Source organism: Argopecten irradians, chromosome 1 (genome assembly GCF_041381155.1).
Source record: "Argopecten irradians isolate NY chromosome 1, Ai_NY, whole genome shotgun sequence".
Taxonomy (NCBI): domain Eukaryota; kingdom Metazoa; phylum Mollusca; class Bivalvia; order Pectinida; family Pectinidae; genus Argopecten; species Argopecten irradians.
In genome coordinates this window covers 66947610-66967018 of record NC_091134.1, presented here as the reverse complement: position 1 = coordinate 66967018, position 19409 = coordinate 66947610, and the positions used below count along the sequence as shown (strand labels likewise).

The 19409-nt window shown below is 33.2% G+C and overlaps 1 protein-coding gene across 4 annotated transcripts in view; it reads left to right on the top strand.

Annotated features, from left to right (window-relative positions):
* LOC138306062 (synaptotagmin-7-like) overlaps nucleotides 1–19409 on the top strand; it is a 446275-nt gene that overhangs the window by 291955 nt on the left and 134911 nt on the right. For 3 of the 4 annotated variants that reach the window (XM_069246411.1, XM_069246436.1, XM_069246427.1), the window contains exon 3: nucleotides 1581–1604. The exons of the other annotated variant lie outside the window; for it this stretch is intronic. In XM_069246411.1, the coding sequence (XP_069102512.1) occupies nucleotides 1581–1604 (24 nt within the window). The remainder of the gene's footprint in view (nucleotides 1–1580; nucleotides 1605–19409) is intronic. 4 annotated transcript variants of the gene reach the window in all.

The following is a 19409-nucleotide window of genomic DNA, read 5'->3' as shown; positions in this document are numbered from 1 at the left end:
CATCCTGTGGCAATTTGTCAAGTGTATTGGACCTGCAGTCCAGGTTGGGAGGTGTGAAGGGTTATTATAGATCTAAGTGGTCATAATGGCTGTGGGATGTGACAGGATCAATGCTCTCAAACAGATCACAGAGAATGGAGACTAACACTTCATAACCAGTCCTCCTTGTACAATTATTTGGTTTCTTAGGATGCATCTGAAACATATGAAATTATTTTGTCACATCAAATTTGCTGTATTCTGTATACCTGGTAACCAGGATGTTGTTCATAAGATATAGAGTGAAATATAGCTTTACAGACTTTAGGCAGACAACTTCTTTCCCAGAGGTATGGGCAAAGGGAGATAATCTATGTAATTGTCATATATAAAGCTTTAAAGCTTGACGACCACAAGTTTTCTTTACTGTAAAATGAAATCCAATGTATAATTCTGCACGGTACTTGACGATGAGCTGAATGTATACCTGAATTTTATCCTGCTTATATCATAAGGTGGCTGTAATTACTTGATTTAGTTACATATGAGTAGTAAAGGAATGCCATTTATTTGAGAAGTTTTCCTGTTTGTGGTGTCAACTTATCAAACAAAATGTTCCCTTATAAACATCCAAAGTTAATTGCAAGTAGTGTATATTATTCAAAGCTTGATTTTTATGTAAGTCTTTACCTGAGGCAGGCCGTGAGAATATTCACTCTGCCCTTGATCATGAAAGCTATAATTAAGATAAGTACTTGTAGTTACAGTTGGATTATTGTTTGTGGGTGTACTGATGTATACCCAGCTGCTGATTAATATTGATGTCAAGTATTTTGTGGGGGAGGACTCTTTAAAGTAAGTCAGCCCTTATTTATTCAGAGGTCAAAGGTGATGAGATGTTACACCAGCTGTTGTTGGTCGGTACATGTAACAGTGGCTGTGTCCTATTGATGTCCTCCAGTGTATCATGTAACAGCATGCCTATATTGATGTAGTCTCAGTGATTTGTGACACATTGTACTCTGTGATCTAGAGTTGAGGTCTGGTATAGAGACTTGTATTATTCGACCTATCCATCTCAATACTTAACACTTTCCATTTTAAAAGAAACATATTGTACTAGATGAATTAGCTGTTAGATCTATGTGGCAGAATTTTTTGACTTCCAATTATTTGTTGCATGCACTATATTCTTTTTTAAAAAGATTTTGATCCACACAAAAAATGTTTTATTGAATGATATGTGTGTATAGTATTTTTCAGATCTGATAAATGTGTTTGTATATTATTTTCTCCAAGATAATTAGCCTGACTGCAAACTTAACTAGTCTCTAAAGGCCAATCAGAGTGCATATATGATGTATGTTGTAAAATTCAAATGACCTGATCATTTTCAGATCTGATAAATGTGTTTGTATATTATTTTCTCCAAGATAATTAGCCTGACTGCAAACTTAAATAGTCTCTAAAGGCCAATCAGAGTGCATATATGATGTATGTTGTAAAATTCAAATGACCTGATCGTTAACGTTTGCAATTTAGTGAAGAATTTTACTAGGGGAGGTAACTTTGTGGTATTTAATTTAATTTTACTGTTGTAGCATTATCAATGGACTGCTGGACAGGTAATATCTGTGGTTGTTGTTGTAAGTGAATCTCCTTGTTAATGCATGTTTGTTGTCTTGTCACGTGAATTCTAACACACTTTGTGGTTTATAGTCCTTACAGATTTATTGGTTTGAGATGGTAATCCAGCCATCTAACCTCAGTAAAATGAAAAAATCATTATTCATGTGATCAATAAAATTCTTTGATAGCTAATCATTATAATATTAATGTAACCATTCTCGTTTTTCATGGATTGATAAATAATTGTGGGTTATTGAAAATGTGAAAAATTATTAATTTTATTTTTAAAGTTTATATATCCATAGTAACATTTGCTCTAAAAGTACATTTTGTTGCCATGTTTTCCTTTTTATCCCCATCAGGACACTGCCCCTATATGATTGATCTGATTTGTTTGTATCATACAGTTATTTTATCTGGCTGGATTAGGCTGTATACATCCCTTAGACACAATTTGATTGGGTTTAAAGATTTATCTATCCTTATTTGGTTGGATTGAATTATTTTTCCCCCTTAACTACATCTTTGGTAGATAGATAGATGAGATAATATAATCAGTGTGTTGTAAATCTGTCCGTGTCATTTTGAACAAATGTCAAGGTTAACGTGTAATGTTTTTGGAGTGAACATCACTCACTGATAGATCAATAATTTGTGTCCACAACGGACACTTTGTCTAGTTTAACCAAATTTGTCTGGAACAGGTTTATCAAATCAATGTTTAATGAAAATCTTTAAGAAAAATCTATTTTCACGAAAGGCCTGGATTCCTTTGGCTCGACCTGTATTAAGGAATACTGTGGGTAACACAGCACTAAGATGTCTGATATTAAACCTACTGATTAGACAGGTAACAAAATAATGTAGAAAATGTTTGCTGCTTCATCACTTAACTTGTCAGAGTTGACGAAATGTAAAGCAATATTCTAAGGTTAAAGTTAAAGGATTAAAAAAATAGAGCAAGAAGACACATGGCCTGCAGCTTGTGTAGACAAAGCATAGGTAACTTACAAGATTAGAGAGTGCCAACCAAGGGTGGTAACACTTAGTAAATAAAAACCAAGGACGGCAACTCACAGTAACATGTACATTACAGATCCAAAAATTCTAATATTCTAATGTGACTCAGTATTTGTAATGAAACTTCAAAGAACAAAACATAACACATATCACATTGCAATATTTTGCAGCATTACATATCATACATAGGTACATGATCACCTGTCTCCACCATAGGCTACTCCAGTGTCTAATTCCTGTCAGACTCCTATAGCACTGTTTGTTAGGGTTAGAAACACAACCTAGTCATATTTAAAAAATCAAAGTACTGAAAGTACTGCTGCGGTAAAACTTCTGGATGATAGGAGTTGATTCGAGTGTTAAAGATTGTTAAGTCAATGGTTATATTATCAGTATAACTGCAAATTGGAAAACGATCCAAAGAAAACAGGACTTAAACTAAGGCTGAAAAACTAATACAAATAATTGTTTTTTATTTGGTCGTAATAATTTATCACATTGATTTATTTTCTCACATTTTGTACAGGTCCAGTTATTCTAAATACACATAATGCATTTCAGTGCAGAACCTTCAATCAAAGAGGAAGTATTTATGTTGTCAAGTTTATATAAAGAAAAGTTTCAGCATTATGGTGACTTGTAATGTCAAATTAAATTGATTTTTTTTTGTTAAAAACTAAACAGGCATTCTTCAGATATCAAGAAAAAACTTACTGGTTATATTATATAAAATCTCATATAATGTTTTAAGCGATACCGTACACGTATTTGACCTTTAATGACTAATATGAATGACATCAAGGATTTCCTTTTTAACAAAAATGTATCTAGCAAGTTTAAGAACACCATACTATCTATAAGTACAAAATTTAATGGTTGTCAGACCGTGTAACATATATAACTAACGTATATTGTCATAAAGGATGACTTTCATGCTTCATAACTTCACGAATACTACTTTGGCAACATATCAGGGAGAAAGAGGGGAAAGAGAGGGAAAGAGAGAAAAAAAAATCTCTGTCAGCTATCAGCTGTTTACCGGTATATGCTTTATCAAGTTTCAAGTACATGAATGTATATATATTTAACTAAAGAACTAAATAACCTGAGTTAATTAACTAAACGACATGTAAATGGCACGAAGGATGTTTTTTGTCAAAACACGTTAATATTTTTTCTCTATGTCTATCAAGTTTGTAGTACATTACAACATATATTCTAACAAACGGTAACGGCACGATTTACCTAAATGACAGATATTGTCATCAGTGTCCTTTTCTAACTACAATTTGTAAATATCTTCTTATTAAACATTATGGAAAGTTGTTCAGCAAAATTTGGAGCAAGGATAGGTCCAAAATTCGGATCGCAAATTCACTCAGAAATTTTACTTTGACATGATTAATTTACTTTGAAATTTGACTATTGGTTCCAAAACTGTTTTCATAAGGCTTGAACATGATAATTTACTTTGAAATATGAATATTGGTAGAAAAACAGTTCTTATAAGGCTTGGTTCAAGAAAAGCATAATTGTAGTATATGATTTAATGAAGGATAGTGACACGCTTACTTTTTACTGTTTTGATGAATTGATACAAATCTATCAGATTAGTACTAATTTTGTGGAATATCACGGTTTTAGTATCTGCTATCAGAGAATACCTGAATTAGGCTGACTCTGAAATATGTCAAATTTGTTTCCTACTTACATTAAATATTTCATATTGATCTGTACAATTTAATGAAAAAATAACATACTCCTACCGGGAGGAGAAGATGGGAAGACTTAATTAGTTCAGTCGAATCATTTGAAATGGGTTGATATTTCTAAAATTTCCTTTACAGTAACGGAAATTATAAGCTTCAGTGGTTTCAATATATATTATAGCAGATTCACTCAGCAATTTTACTTTGACATGATAATCTACTCTGAAAAAACATTGTGTGTTACAAATTATATAAGTACATTTGCCTAGTACAGAATAGTACGTACATGTATTACAATTTCATTTATATTTTAAACACCTCCGAATTTTCATTTCATTTGCATAAACAACCAAACGATAAGATTTCGTTATAAAATGACACTTAATCCTCTAAACAATAGAACAGCCAACTCTAGATCACTGCTTATTGTTTTGATATTTTCCAAAAGAATTTATGATTTGTCCTTCCTTATATGTACATATTTTCTACTTGTCAAATTTTTGAAATTGATATTTATATATTATGTTTCTCTATACAATGTATTTGTCAAAGAGAACTAATAAAGAAACTTGATGTGGTCATGATCAATGTATCACACCTTCACGCTTGGCTGCACACTGCTACAGATACGAAGAGATGTATATATGGGGTGGTTATCTATCCTTTAATCTTTGAAATATTTTTCTCGAAAACCCAGCTCCCTACCGCTCCGAACCGCTGTAAATGAAAATGTGTATGAGCAAGGGACGTCAGAAACATTATATAACATGTGTTGAGAATATGTATAACAGTATTTACATTAAAACCTATCTATTAAAACCACCCAGTGGTCCGAGTAAAAGTGGTCTTAATAGCGAGGTGGTCTTAATTCTGAGGTGGACCAGGTTTCTTCTATGATCATGACGATCAAGAACAGAAACTCTGTATCCTAGCTGACCGGTACATAATATATGTACTGTATTTTTGTTTCAAAATTGAAATTTTATGAAAAATGCAATATACATGTATATATAAATGTATATTATATATATATATATATATTTTATTTTTTTGTTCAATTTTTTGCATTTAACACATTTACAAATACATGGGACATCAACATAAACTTGACATGACATATACATTACATTTATATAAAAAACATAAGAAACATAACATAGCATGCTGAGTATGTACATGTACGTGTGGGGAAAAAACCAGTTTGATATATTTTGGTTAAGATAAATTTGCAAATTACTATATTTGATCAATTAGTTTTGTCGGCCATTAGAATCTTAATCATATCATATTTTAATGCATGCGTATCTAATCAAAACCAATAATTTACAAAAATTTTTAAAGATTGATAAATTAGGGACATATAATGACTATACCATTTATTTCTAGAGCATAGACATATTTTTTTAATTAAATTAAGTTAATGGTGTGTGCTTACTTAAATCTTAAACTGAATTTCACTGAAGTAATTGTTGACAATCTAAATGAAAATACTTTTTCTAGACATTACTTTCTATTATGTTTTAATTATAATTCAAATACATATTGTTAGTTTAATCAGAGATTTAGATAGTTATTAAATTATCTATGTCTCTGGTTTAATTATCACATAGTATCACCTGAGGTAAATGAGAATCTATGTGTTTTTAAAATTGGTATTGATCTGTGTAAATTATTATTAATATTTACGTAAATCGATTTTAATTACCCCGCCATGTGCAATGATTGGTCAAATAATAACTTACGATCACAATCGGTAAAGTGTTTGAAAGACTACTGTGCAATAGTCAAGCGTACTTTTAACTAATGCAAAACACCGATTGTTTACCGCAACAAAATAGATGACACATCTATTGAAATGAGATGATTGGCCTACGGTACTTCATAAATATCTGAAATAAGATCAATATATCTCATACATTAAAGAATTTTAATTCCATTGGCGTTACACGTATGAGAAAGAACTGCCTAAATCGTTCGATCTCACCACCAGAGCTATCGAAAGAACGTTGCATTACTTGTGGTTTCGATCACGTCAACTGCCAGTCACAAGTATGCAAATGATGGCGATTAACACTCTCCTAGTACAGGTAGATAATCTGATAATTAGGTCGACGGAAACAAAAGACTGACTGATGTACCTGCGGGTAGTTGTTCACGGGTTGCTGCGTGCGGGAAGGTGAGGCACAGCGAGGTGTGAAGTCACATGTGCCTGTGGTCATAATCAAATGGTCAATTAGTGTTAATTTAGTGGTCGTTGGGACTATTAAAATTGGTCGTAAAACGGAATAGCGGTGTGATTGTATTTCTGAAGAGAAAAAAAAATCGGAACTGAAAATAAGTGGCCGTAATAGTGGGATGTTCGTAATTTAGTGTATATGCTATACATGTCTATGTTTGGAATAAACTTTTGGAAAAATAAAAATAAAATAAAACAAAAATAAATATAAAGACAAAATAAAGAATATTTTCAAGCATGGTGAATTAACAACAAATAAAAATATGAAATAAAAAAAAATAAAATTAACCTGCCGACGATAAGGGTTGAACCCGGCCGTCAGCTTAGAAAGCTCAGGACTTACCACGACACCACTTGTACCTGTTGATTACCTCGGGAATATTATTAAGTTATTTATGAAATGCAGTTCACTATATTTTCTTATTTTCTTCGCAATCCACTTAAAATGATATTGATGCTGCTGAATAAGTTTACAGAATGATTATAAACTAGTTTATATTGTATCTGGGTGCAAATTACAACTACATATACCACAAATGTGTGGTTATTCAGTTTATTCTTCACGACACCAGCCGGGGGGGTAAAAAGCTAGTTCCGGAATTGCGATACCAATACTCACTGGTAGCCCTGTTCTGTTAATTTTCGTTCTTAAACTGTTATTTTAACCATATTCGTGATTTTTTAAATATTTATGTTGGTTATATCTGTTTTACTGTTATTATCAAAATTTTAGTTATCTTTAACTAAAAGCATGTTATTATTTTCTAGCACACGTTATATTTTTGCTGCTGTGTTATCTCTATCTTTGCATGCGTTTGTCTTATTTAAATGATGTTAGATTTAGTGTCTGATGTTATTATTTATTTTGCATTGTTATTCATTTCATTTCACGTGTTAGTGTCAGCAATGATTGTTAATGATTTTGTTTCCCATGTTATTGCCAGAATGTTACGTGATTTTTATGTGAAACTTTGTTAGCATCAACAGAACATGTGATTATTTACGTGACCACGTTACGAGTATCGTTGGAAACGTTATATTTTTTGAAAGCGTTATTTTTTTCGTGGAAATACCACTGCCTATTGTTCTCATTGACCCCCTACGGCGACAGCGCAGTGAGGCGGCGGGCGAGCTTCGCTAGTGTGTTGACCACTCACCCATAACGAGAGCACGGCTCCCAATATATAGTCGACTGGCGGTATCGCTGTCACTGTATCGCTACCGTATCGCATGTGCTGTGCAACTGAGCATGGAATATATATAGTTTTCAGTTACTATATTTACAGTTCTTTTTCTCCAAAGTTTGCATTCACTGTATAAACTTATTGAAAATTCCTGACATATTAGGGTTGTGTTGGAATCGGCAAGGACGTTTAAGTCCTTGGAATCGGTCTTAGTTTAAGTACACTGTACAAAGATTTGATGTTTTTTTAACATATTGTGTATTTCAAGTTTATTGATTATTACGTTATAAATATAATATATAGATATGTTTCTGATAACGTACGTAATCTGTTTTGATTAACGAAATTGTGTACATATCTTGTATGGCTGATTAACAAAATTATTTGTCGAAGTTATGCATATTATGGAATCTGTTTTGATTAACGAAATTGTGTACATTTCTTGAATGGCTGATTTATATATATCACAACATTATTTGAGGCATATTTTGGAACAAGTGCTATATATTCAAAATGAATATTACAAAATCTACTATAATTCTATATAATATGTCGTATCGTACAGTGAAGACACAAATAGATATCAAATGCACATCCCTTGAATACAGTTACAATACGCATGATGCAAACTGACATGCATTTATTTAATTAAATACACTGTATACGTTTTGTCTACGTTATGAAAAGTGAATGATATATTCAAGTTCATGCTAAGATCACTGTCAAAACAAACTCCATTGTATCCGACTTGCTACCGCGCAGGGACATGTAACATGCGCAGCGACCCGTGAAAATTGCCCGCTGGTCAAGCAGTCGTGGATCTTTTATTTTCGTCAAGTATTATTATCTACAAGTTTCAAGTTTTTTATTCCATCCAAATGCATAACAAGCATATAGGGAACAGTACAATTATTATCATTATAATATGACATTACAATGTATACAAGTATAAGATGGCGGAGGACAATATTTCAGTATTATAAAAGACGCGATCACAACAGAACCCACGTTGATGCTGACGGCAAATAAAAAAGCAATTTTATCATTTAATTAATTGTGAGCAGAGTTTTTCTTTTCTCTGTTGCTATCTACGCTAGAAGGCCGTTACCATTAATTTTTTATGTACTGTTTGGAATCGGCTTGTTAACTTAAGCCGTTAACTTTTAACTTCAACAAAGATTATTGAAAAATGGTACCGCGACATAGAGTCATCTAGCTAAAGGAAAACTATACTATACTATCAAAGAATTTGTGTCACGATAAAATGAGGTGTGTTCTCCTTTCAAGACACTCGGAGTCATTAGTTGTCGGACACCTAGATATCCGCATTTCGGTGTCAGGACATGTATTGTGGTAACGAGACTTATTTGGTGCGTGACGTAATCGACCCTTTGCGAGGCAGCGCAGCTCATCACTATCAATGCTTGCATACGGCGCTCGACACACCTACCTGTGATTTTCAAAAACGTCTTTTCAGCGATTGGGGATTGTTGCTACGTTTCTCTGATTTTTTTTTTAAATTATTAAATAGCATTGTCATGAACTTTCGTTTTCTTATAAAATGTTAAGCAATGCGGGACGAAAGCGTAATTGTGAGAACCGCGATGAACAACGTAACCCTGTACAATTTCACCTGGATGCGGAGGCTGGTGGATAATTATGTATATTTAATGAGGGTAAAACTTTCGTGTAGATTTCTTACTTTTTTTCAATGATTTATGCATTCTTTCTAAAGACTGTAGTGTAAAAAGTAACACATACTTGTATTCATCTTAACGATTAACATTTTTCTACATATTTAATTCTCCCTCTCACTTTCTTTCTTTCTCTTCCTCCCTCTCTGAGTTACAGGTCACAGCACTTATAGGTCTCGCCATGTCTGCTAGTGTGATTATCCTGTTTAGACAGGAATTCACACTAGACCTATACACGGTGGAGAAGGTTAACGGAATCGTGATGCGCCCTGACTTACCGGGGCGCTTATATTAGGCGGCACTAGTAGGAGCACGAAGCGAGAAAATGGCCGACAATAATTGTATACACTTTATAGACAAAGATATTGAAAGGGAACATTAACATTGAAAGTTGCTAGTAGACGTAAAAATTTCTCTTTATGAGTTGCAAATTGGTTGAAATCTTAGCGAAGTACGGGATTAGCTGGGCGGGTGTTTACGTTATGTATAGTAATCTTCAGAATGTGCACACAAGTCATCTACAAGTATTTAAACCAGAGACTTAATAGTTTTACTGTAATTTAGTAGACATGTAATATTCTATCATAAATTTTGATTCATATATTGTATATGGGGGTTGGGGTTTATACGTATCGACATTAGATCTACATTGAAATCACGCAAAAACTGCAGATAATTATAACATTTAAATTTTGTGGAACTACACGTGTCAAAATTCATGTTGTCAGAAACATTTTAATTGTCAATCTGTTTTAGTGCATTACAAACACAATAATTACTTCTTTTTATTTATTTTGAATTCCAGAACGGTTTAAGAAACACAACTATGTACATGAATTATAGGAATGAATAAAAATCACGATTTTGATCAGATATTAATATTTCCATTCCAGGTTCTGCAGCCCATTGAGAACATCTTGGGAAAATTAGATAATCAGTCCAATATGATAGCGATATCAAAATGATGTTCGGATCAGTCTGGACTGAGATTTAGATAGCATATGATGTAAATTTCAGTGTAATAAAAAACAGTATAATGTAACACTATCTTTTTACGAGTAAAATCCCAAAATTTAGCATGAATATATCTAGAATCCGTGTTTTTATTTAAACTTCTGCTATAACGATGCAAACACGGCACAGTTTTTGAGTAAAAATAAAATGTGGACGGTTATTAGTTATGTGATATTGGAGTAACAGTACCGAACTTATACCGAAAATAATATTTATATCTACAATATATTGTTGCCTTTGAAACTTTATCCATAACGTTTACTAAGAAGCAGAAATACATCAATGGTATTTCTGATATATGTTCCTAAATTGCAGTTTAAGTGTAGATTGCACTTCAAAATTATACTAAATCCTTAATAGTATATTCATTGTCGACAGTTTTGTATATCATACCGAGATTTAATAGTATGATATATGAACATTTATCGTATAATCCAAAAAGTAACCACATAAACTGTTCAAATGAAAATTGAAATTACTTGTATACAGGCATTATAAATAGATATAATATCTTGTACCTTTTTAAAAACTTATACTAAGTGATATTTAAATAAGTATATTTAGTGTGATAATGTTGTAACCCTTCTTGTTTGACTATACATGTACATTTAGATTCGAAACGGTGAAAATACATGCTTAGAATTTTTACTAATACCTTAGAAATTATGGAAGATTGATATATGCCACGATTCCGTAATTACAGTACTAGACTGGAATAATTTTTAAGGTTAAACCTTTAGTTGAAATAGTTCTTAGAACCATTTTTGTTTCTGAATAAGTCACCTTCCATTTTTGTTTTACCTGTGTACGACATATATATGTGTATGTAATATATATTCCTAGGTATATTTTATTTCCATTTGCTTGTACATCTTCATTTTAAAAATGGAGGTGACAATAAAAAACCTAGAGCATAGATGTACGGGGTTTCCATAATTCAAATCACAATCCAATTAACGGATGTCCTAACCTGATTGACAGTAAGACAATAGCAAATACCCGATATAGTCCACCGAATAGCAAATTGCCCGCGGCCAGGTAATTACAGGTGAGTTCGATGAATGGCGTTGTGTACAGGTAAACAACATCCTGGTCAAGGTATTACATAACCATCAAACCAAAGGCATGGCTAATTATATATCTATAATATCGGTGTATCTACTCGTATATCCATTAAAAATTTGAAGCGACCGCACGTCTGAAAAATATAGTTTGTTTTGCTTAATATCTCAATGATTTGATCTTTTATAAAATCAAAAGTAAATTCTTTCTACCACATGTTGAAATGTTTTACGGTATTGCAATAAATGTATCTCGATTTATTCGGTTAGCAACACACAATACAATGTTTGTAATGATCAATCATCGGTGTGTACGTATGTCCAGAAACATCAAGGATTTCTTAAATTGTTACGTCAAATTTTATTTTACAGTCACAAACTTTGCAATTCACAATGTATCAGAGATACAGACTACAGAAAAATACTATCTAATTAAAGCTGATTCGATGCTGAACTCCTCGACAAAAAATCTGAAACTTTTATTTCTGTGTGGATTTTCTTTCATAATTACACGAAGATACCTGCTATTAGGGCATAAATTAGAGTCTTGAAACATCGAATTTCACTCTTATAGTTATTTATATTCGAGCCAAAGTTATTGTACGATTTACTTCACTCAAAAGTAATCATAAAAAAATCTTTGATCGGCTTTTCCTGTGACCGTCGATGTAAGTGATAGCACATCAGTTATAGTACAGCTATAAGACACTGACTATTATGACCTCACACGGTTTAGAGGTAGAAAATATGCATAATCGGGTGGTCAGAAAATTTGACCTCGATATCGGCGGTTTACAGGTTATTCCGGTCGCGCGCGGCACGGAGAGGTTTCTTCACGGTCTAATAAAGCCATTTCCAGCATAAACTGAAATTATCATTTTTGACTGCACAAATCCTTTAACAATGGATTTCATCAGACCCATATCACGCTTGCGCGTCATTGCGTAAAGAAATCAATCTGATCATCAAATCCATTACAACATCTGTCAGTCTGGTTTAGACTATGTTCCTAATTTGATCAGTAATTAAAATAGTGATACCTCTGCAAACTTTGCATTTTATTACTGCTTATCCATACATCAAATTACAGATAACATATGTACAAGTATTATCTATAAGTATCATATTTTAATATTAATGAATTAAGTGTATATCTTAATCAGTGCCGTCTATGAACAATACCTTTTAGAAAACAATTAGGGGCGTAATTAAATGCTCGACATATCATTGAGTAATAATACAATTTTTTTTACTACATACAGTTGAGTTCTGGTGATTTTTATGAACGTATTAATCAGTATCAATTTCTAAAAATATCGAAGAAATGTCTGCATCCTCGACTCACTCATGTCACACAAACGCCACCGCCCCATGTATACAGACCGCACACCCCTCCCCGTCAGGAAATAACTATCCACCCAGCGTGAACCATGACGACCTTTCTGTTCCTGTCAATTTTATCAGTACCTGGTCATCACGTGTTTAGCCACGCGTAAACTGTAATATGGTGTGTTTTATTTCAGTGACTGCGGACCAAATCGTGTTACCAACAGAATTAAATAACTTTTCATTTCAAAATACAAGTCAACGTATTATAAAATATTTTATATAAAGACTAAATGGTAATATTTCAAAATAAAAAAAAGTTTCACGTTCTAATATACGACTTTTCAGGTGACGCACGTCTTTGTTTATCTACTACACTAAACCCAGATATATGAACGATTTTAACAGATTAAAAAGAAACTTTCTATCTAGTTACAGTTTTTGGTTTTGGAGTCCTTGACTATTCATTTAGGTACGACGATATGTTCCGATAAGAATTAGATAAAATAAATAGTATTGTATAATATTAGCACACAGTTGTGTAGTCGTACTTATGGTACATTGTACTTATAGTACATGTTCTTCGACTACTATTTTATGGTGTATGGGGAACTGGGAAGATTCCCACTCGAAGTAAATATCAAACTGACAATGCTGTGTTTTTGGAATAGATTTATACAAAATGAAAATAAATTAAGTAGCATACTTTATAAACTAATCTCGAAGTTACATTTCGAAGGAATATACACATTTTAATGGATATCTTTCATTAAAAATATTTTTGACGAATCTGGTCAGTCAAATATCTTCCTCAATGAAGTACAAATGGTTAACAGTTTTTATAAAAGTTTTATGAAACAGCGCTTTCAAGATCAGTTTATACAAAAATGTTCTCAGGTGTGGAAAACTCCTCAAGAGACAGACTTATCTAATATATAAAAAAGAATTTGGATTTGAAAATTATCTTATAAAATTATCGGAAATGAATAGAGTATACATAACTAAATTCCGTACATCAAATTTAAAAATTCCAATTGAGACTGGAAGATGGCGTAATGTTGAGAAACGTGAAAGAATATGCCATTTATGCAATGAAAATATCGGGGTTGAATTTCACTATCTTTTTGTATGTAAACACGAAGAAATAAAAAAAATATACGTATTAAATATATCCCACAGTATTATTATAGTAATCCCAGTCTAAATTCACGCTAAAAATATGTATATAACCAGAAATATAGTTCCATAAATGCACACGATACAATATAACACGTAACGCAATAAGTCGGTGGATTTTATGAATAGTAAAGAAATTTGTAAAGTGAGTTTGACCAAAAGACATAACGGTCGAGTATAGAATAATATATATCATTACTGGGTTTGCGCTGGTGTTCCATAACTGAGGTCCTCAGATTGAATGGGGTCCTTTTAATACATCCTTGATATACAAAGTTCATTTGTTCATTTTTTTATTTCAAGTTTAATACGATCTTTGATCAATCTAAATGATTCAACCTGCGGGCCGATTATAAACAATCAGGTAAAAAGTGGTTTCAAAAGCATTTAGTGTTTCATGTACATCGACAAAACACATCAAATTAATGAGAATAATTAAAACAGATGACATGGGTCGTTTAGCTGTACTTTTTTTGTAGATCAATCGATACAATCCGTAAATATCTTCATGCGTGCTAAAATTCCTTCCACGGTAAAAAAAAATTGTGTGAGTCCATATTCGTCATATCTTCTAGGTCCAAAATCTGCTGCATAAAGTCCATGAATACATTATTGTTTTTGTCAAAACTGCATACTACTTTTAAAACCACTGCTCCGTTAAATCAGTATCGTTTAGTACAGTAGTTGAGTGATGACATGCTGTGAGAACACTTGGACGACATTACATCTTTTGCTTATCCGTACAGTTAATTGAAAGAAGTTTACAAATAGTCAATTAAAGAAGTCGTATCACCTGACTGGCTATAATGTTTAAAATTGTCTGAAAAATGAACATTATTCTTTATGAAAAATGTCACCGTGCCTCATGGGCTATGTCATGAATACTATTACCCAATCACATAAGAAGCGTACCTTGATTGGTATTAATTGACTCCGCCCCTTGTCATCACTTCTCTCGCTGAATCATTTTATTCCGACCCGACTTCAGTAACAAGCGGCCCTTTAATGACCTGGGGGTTGTTTTTTCTGTGGGCTTAGTCGTCTATCTTCATAATTTTGAAGGGGGGCTTCTAACACGACCATGAAGATTTGTCTCATACGTTTTAGAGCTGATATTTCGCGATGACATAGTGACCTTGATGATGCAACATATCGATTTGATATGGTCCAAAGCTAGCTCGTGGAGTGACCGCATTTGTGTTCGGTACTTGAACACAACTAGAAGTGACTGGTTAGCTTGACAAATTTGGACGTTTACTAACCTAAGAATTAGGAAATTTACTAACATAAGAATACGGATGTAACATGTAGTAACTAGTACTAAGGGTCTATTTATACAGGATTTTTTCGCAGAGACTTAGCTAGAACTGTAAATATAGTAACTGAAAACTATATATATTTCATGTTCAGTTGCACAGCACATGCGATACGGTAGCGATACATACAGTGACAGCGAACCTGAATGAAGAGTTTTACGTGCCGTAACGCCATATATAACGTTTCGGGGCACGCTGTGTTAGCGATACCGCCAGTCGACTATATATTGGGAGCCGTGCTCTCGTTATGGGTGAGTGGTCAACACACTAGCGAAGCTCGCCCGCCGCCTCACTGCGCTGTCGCCGTAGGGGGTCAATGAGAACAATAGGCAGTGGTATTTCCACGACAAAAATAACGCTTTCAAAAAAAATAACGTTTCCAACGATACTCGTAACGTGGTCACGTAAAAATCACATGTTATGTTGATGCTAACAAAGTTGAAAAAAAGCAAACAAAAACACAAATATCTCCAGACAAGCATACAAAAACACAAATATCTCCAGACAAGCATACAAAAACACAAATATCTCCAGACAAGCATACAAAAATACAAATATCTCCAGACAAGCATACAAAAACACAAATATCTCCAGACAAGCATACAAAAACACAAATATCTCCAGACAAGCATACAAAAACACAAATACTTCCAGACAAGCATACAAAAACACAAATATCTCCAGACAAGCATACAAAAACACAAATATCTCCAGACAAGCATACAAAAACACAAATATCTCCAGACAAGCATACAAAAACACAAATATCTCCAGACAAGCATACAAAAACACAAATATCTCCAGACAAGCATACAAAAAACACATATATCTCCAGAGACAAGCATACAAAAACACAAATACTTCCAGACAAGCATACAAAAACACAAATATCTCCAGACAAGCATACAAAAACACAAATATCTCCAGACAAGCATACAAAAACACAAATATCTCCAGACAAGCATACAAAAACACAAATATCTCCAGACAAGCATACAAAAACACAAATATCTCCAGACAAGCATACAAAAACACAAATACCTCCAGACAAGCATACAAAAACACAAATATCTCCAGACAAGCATACAAAAACACAAATATCTCCAGACAAGCATACAAAAACACAAATATCTCCAGACAAGCATACAAAAACACAAATATCTCCAGACAGGCATACAAATACACAATCTTATATCTCCAGACAAGCATTACAGATGATGATGATATTCATGAATGAAAAACACAAAAACGAAGACTGGTTAATTGAACAAATACAGTATTGAGTAAAGTGGCATTGTGGTGACATTTAACAAAAGAACAACTGACAGACCCCTAGCTCTCTATAAATGGTAATTCCAATATTATAATCCAATACTTCGGAATGAGGAATGTGAGAACAAGGCCAAACTGGTGCCATCGGGAGGAAAAGGACATCATTTCAACAAAACAACACATTAGCTGTACAGTAAAAATAAATTTGGACAAAAAAAAAAGTGCTCGAGTCATTGACAAAATATTGATATATCTTTGGTGTATAGAGATTTGTGTTTATGTGAGCACTATTGTAGGGTAAAAACAGACATTTGGTGATGAATGTAACACAAACCTCATTCTGTGGGTATTCACTCCATTCTCTCCATTAGCTGTAAAGATCGAACACTAGAAAGCCTATGTAAACAAGTATGTATATATTTTAGCTTGTTATTTAAAACTTTACATGTTTTGATGGCAATAGTCACACTAATTTTACATTGATGCAAAATTGGTAATACACTAAAATTCCGAGTTAAATGATGAAAATAGATCCCTAGAGAGTCCAAATAATCATACACACCATTGATGAAGATTACTGTACAAGGGGGGGACATCAATTAATTTAAGAAAATTGTGTTTTAGTGGAAGGTATGTAATGCCATTTGGTTGTGGCCTGGTCCACTGTGTTCGCTCCAATCAATACTGGTCAGTGTGTGGACTAGCTTTTACTAGGGCAGCATCTACATCTTTACCACGGCCACCTAAACTTATCACAGATACAAACTAGAAAACATAAATGCAGTGTTACTTTTGAAAACAAATTCCTTGTTTTAACATCCTTCCATGACTCATTTTCCTTTAGTTTTTTTTTTGTAACAACAGTATATTGTATATGTGGTAGTTTTTAAGCATTGCCTGCCTTTCTGATGTTTTTTTTTTTACTTTATTCAGTAGATTATTAAATACAACTTGTAGCAATTAAGTTCTTATAACTTCCAAACAATCTTTTCTTTTGGAGAAAAAAAATACCAAACCAAGATGTCAGAAACATAATAATTGGTCTTTATTTTCATCAGGTAAAGGAATATTTGTTTAAATGAATGACCTTCACATTCTTTCTGAGAGTTACTGAGATCTTTTATTCTTAACTATCTTATTTATCCTTGAGTGATTAAAAAGCACAGAAATTGATATTGACCCTTCAACATACTGAAAATCTGTTCAAATCAAAGATGTATATGTATTTTACAAATTTTCTGTTCATGGTCACAAAGTATGCATGTAACCATTTGAACTTGTTCTTGGTAACCTAGAGTTGTAGAGAAACTGATACAGGCCTATTTGACCTGTTATTTGTGGTGACAGATGTTTCGGGCTTTACAGCTCTTGCTTGGTTCCAGACTTGCCATGTGTATATGACAATATCAATTTCCTGTTTTGTAAGTTAAGTGTAAAAGCAATACTATTATGTCAGGCCTTGTCGTCTGCTTCTTGCCGACAAACATTGTGGGTTGCTGTGATTGCCGGAGTTGCTCCATACACTTTAACTAATTGATTCATGATGTTACATTTCATATATTAGATAAATTTTTTAAAAGCACATCCAAGCAATCTTTGTAAAGCAGATAATTTTGGAAAGAATTTGGCAAATGTTAATTGTGGAATGGAAACAAAAATCACCTGAAGTGTGTACTTTTGATATGGTTTTTTTCTCAAGTCCAGTAAGGCATTTTTATTCATTTCATCATGTCCAATTTATTTTATCAAAACAATCGGATAAAAAATGCTCTGCAAACAGTTTATCTGAGAAAATAAATCATAATAATATTAATGGTTGTAGTTTTAAGGAATTAAGAAAATATCAGTTGTTTTGACAAAATGACCTGGCCATTATCTGTTTTGGTGTGCTCTAATTTCCATGTAGTACTGGACCCCAGCTGGTAGTTAGGAAGGCACTCTTATCCCTTTGGGGGTTTAGCATAAAAGTCTGATTCAGTCTACCATAAGTTATATAAAATATCAGTTTTGAGGGCCTAGATGTATAATAGAGCAAGGAGTCTTAGAGTTGAGAAAATACACATGATCGGGCTTGTGACTTGTGACCTTTTCACGTCCTTGGTTGGGTTCCAACTCTGGCCAGCTAGGTAATAACCACCACAGCACCCAATCACTCTATCACATGTACACTAGTGACCCAATCCTTGTTTGACCCCTGTGGAGGGAAGTAATGATTCCATTACAACCGTTTAGGATGTATGAGGTTTAGGAGATGGAGGAAACTGGAGTACCAGGAGAAAAGCCACTGCCCATCAGTCAGTACCTGGCAACTGCCCCAAATGGTTAAGGGTAATAAAGTAATTTAACACATTAATCAAACTCATTACACCAGAGGTCAAGGGTTTGTGGGAACATGTCTGGACCATTCATATCATAAGTTCATGTTACATAGATTATTAGATCTACTGAGGATGTAGTGATTTAAAGTGTTTGATAATGCAGTGAAAAGTGTGAGGAAAAAACAGAAAAAAAAAACTTTGTAAAGAAACTAGGCAATGATTTATTCCTGGTAAAATGCTGTAATTTAGAGAAAACTTGAAAGGAATCGCAGATAAATTTGGTAAGGCGCTGTTAGGTGTGATAAAGTATTAATTATTATTGAATTATTATTTCATACTTATTGACATACCGTATTTTCCCTAATGAGGGCGCCGGGCGCGGGTAAATGGCCAAAGGGGGCGCCGTAATTTGAGACCATATTTAGATGTTTTTTCTGAAACAGACTATAGTCATCTTGCTTTTAGTTTCGTATTT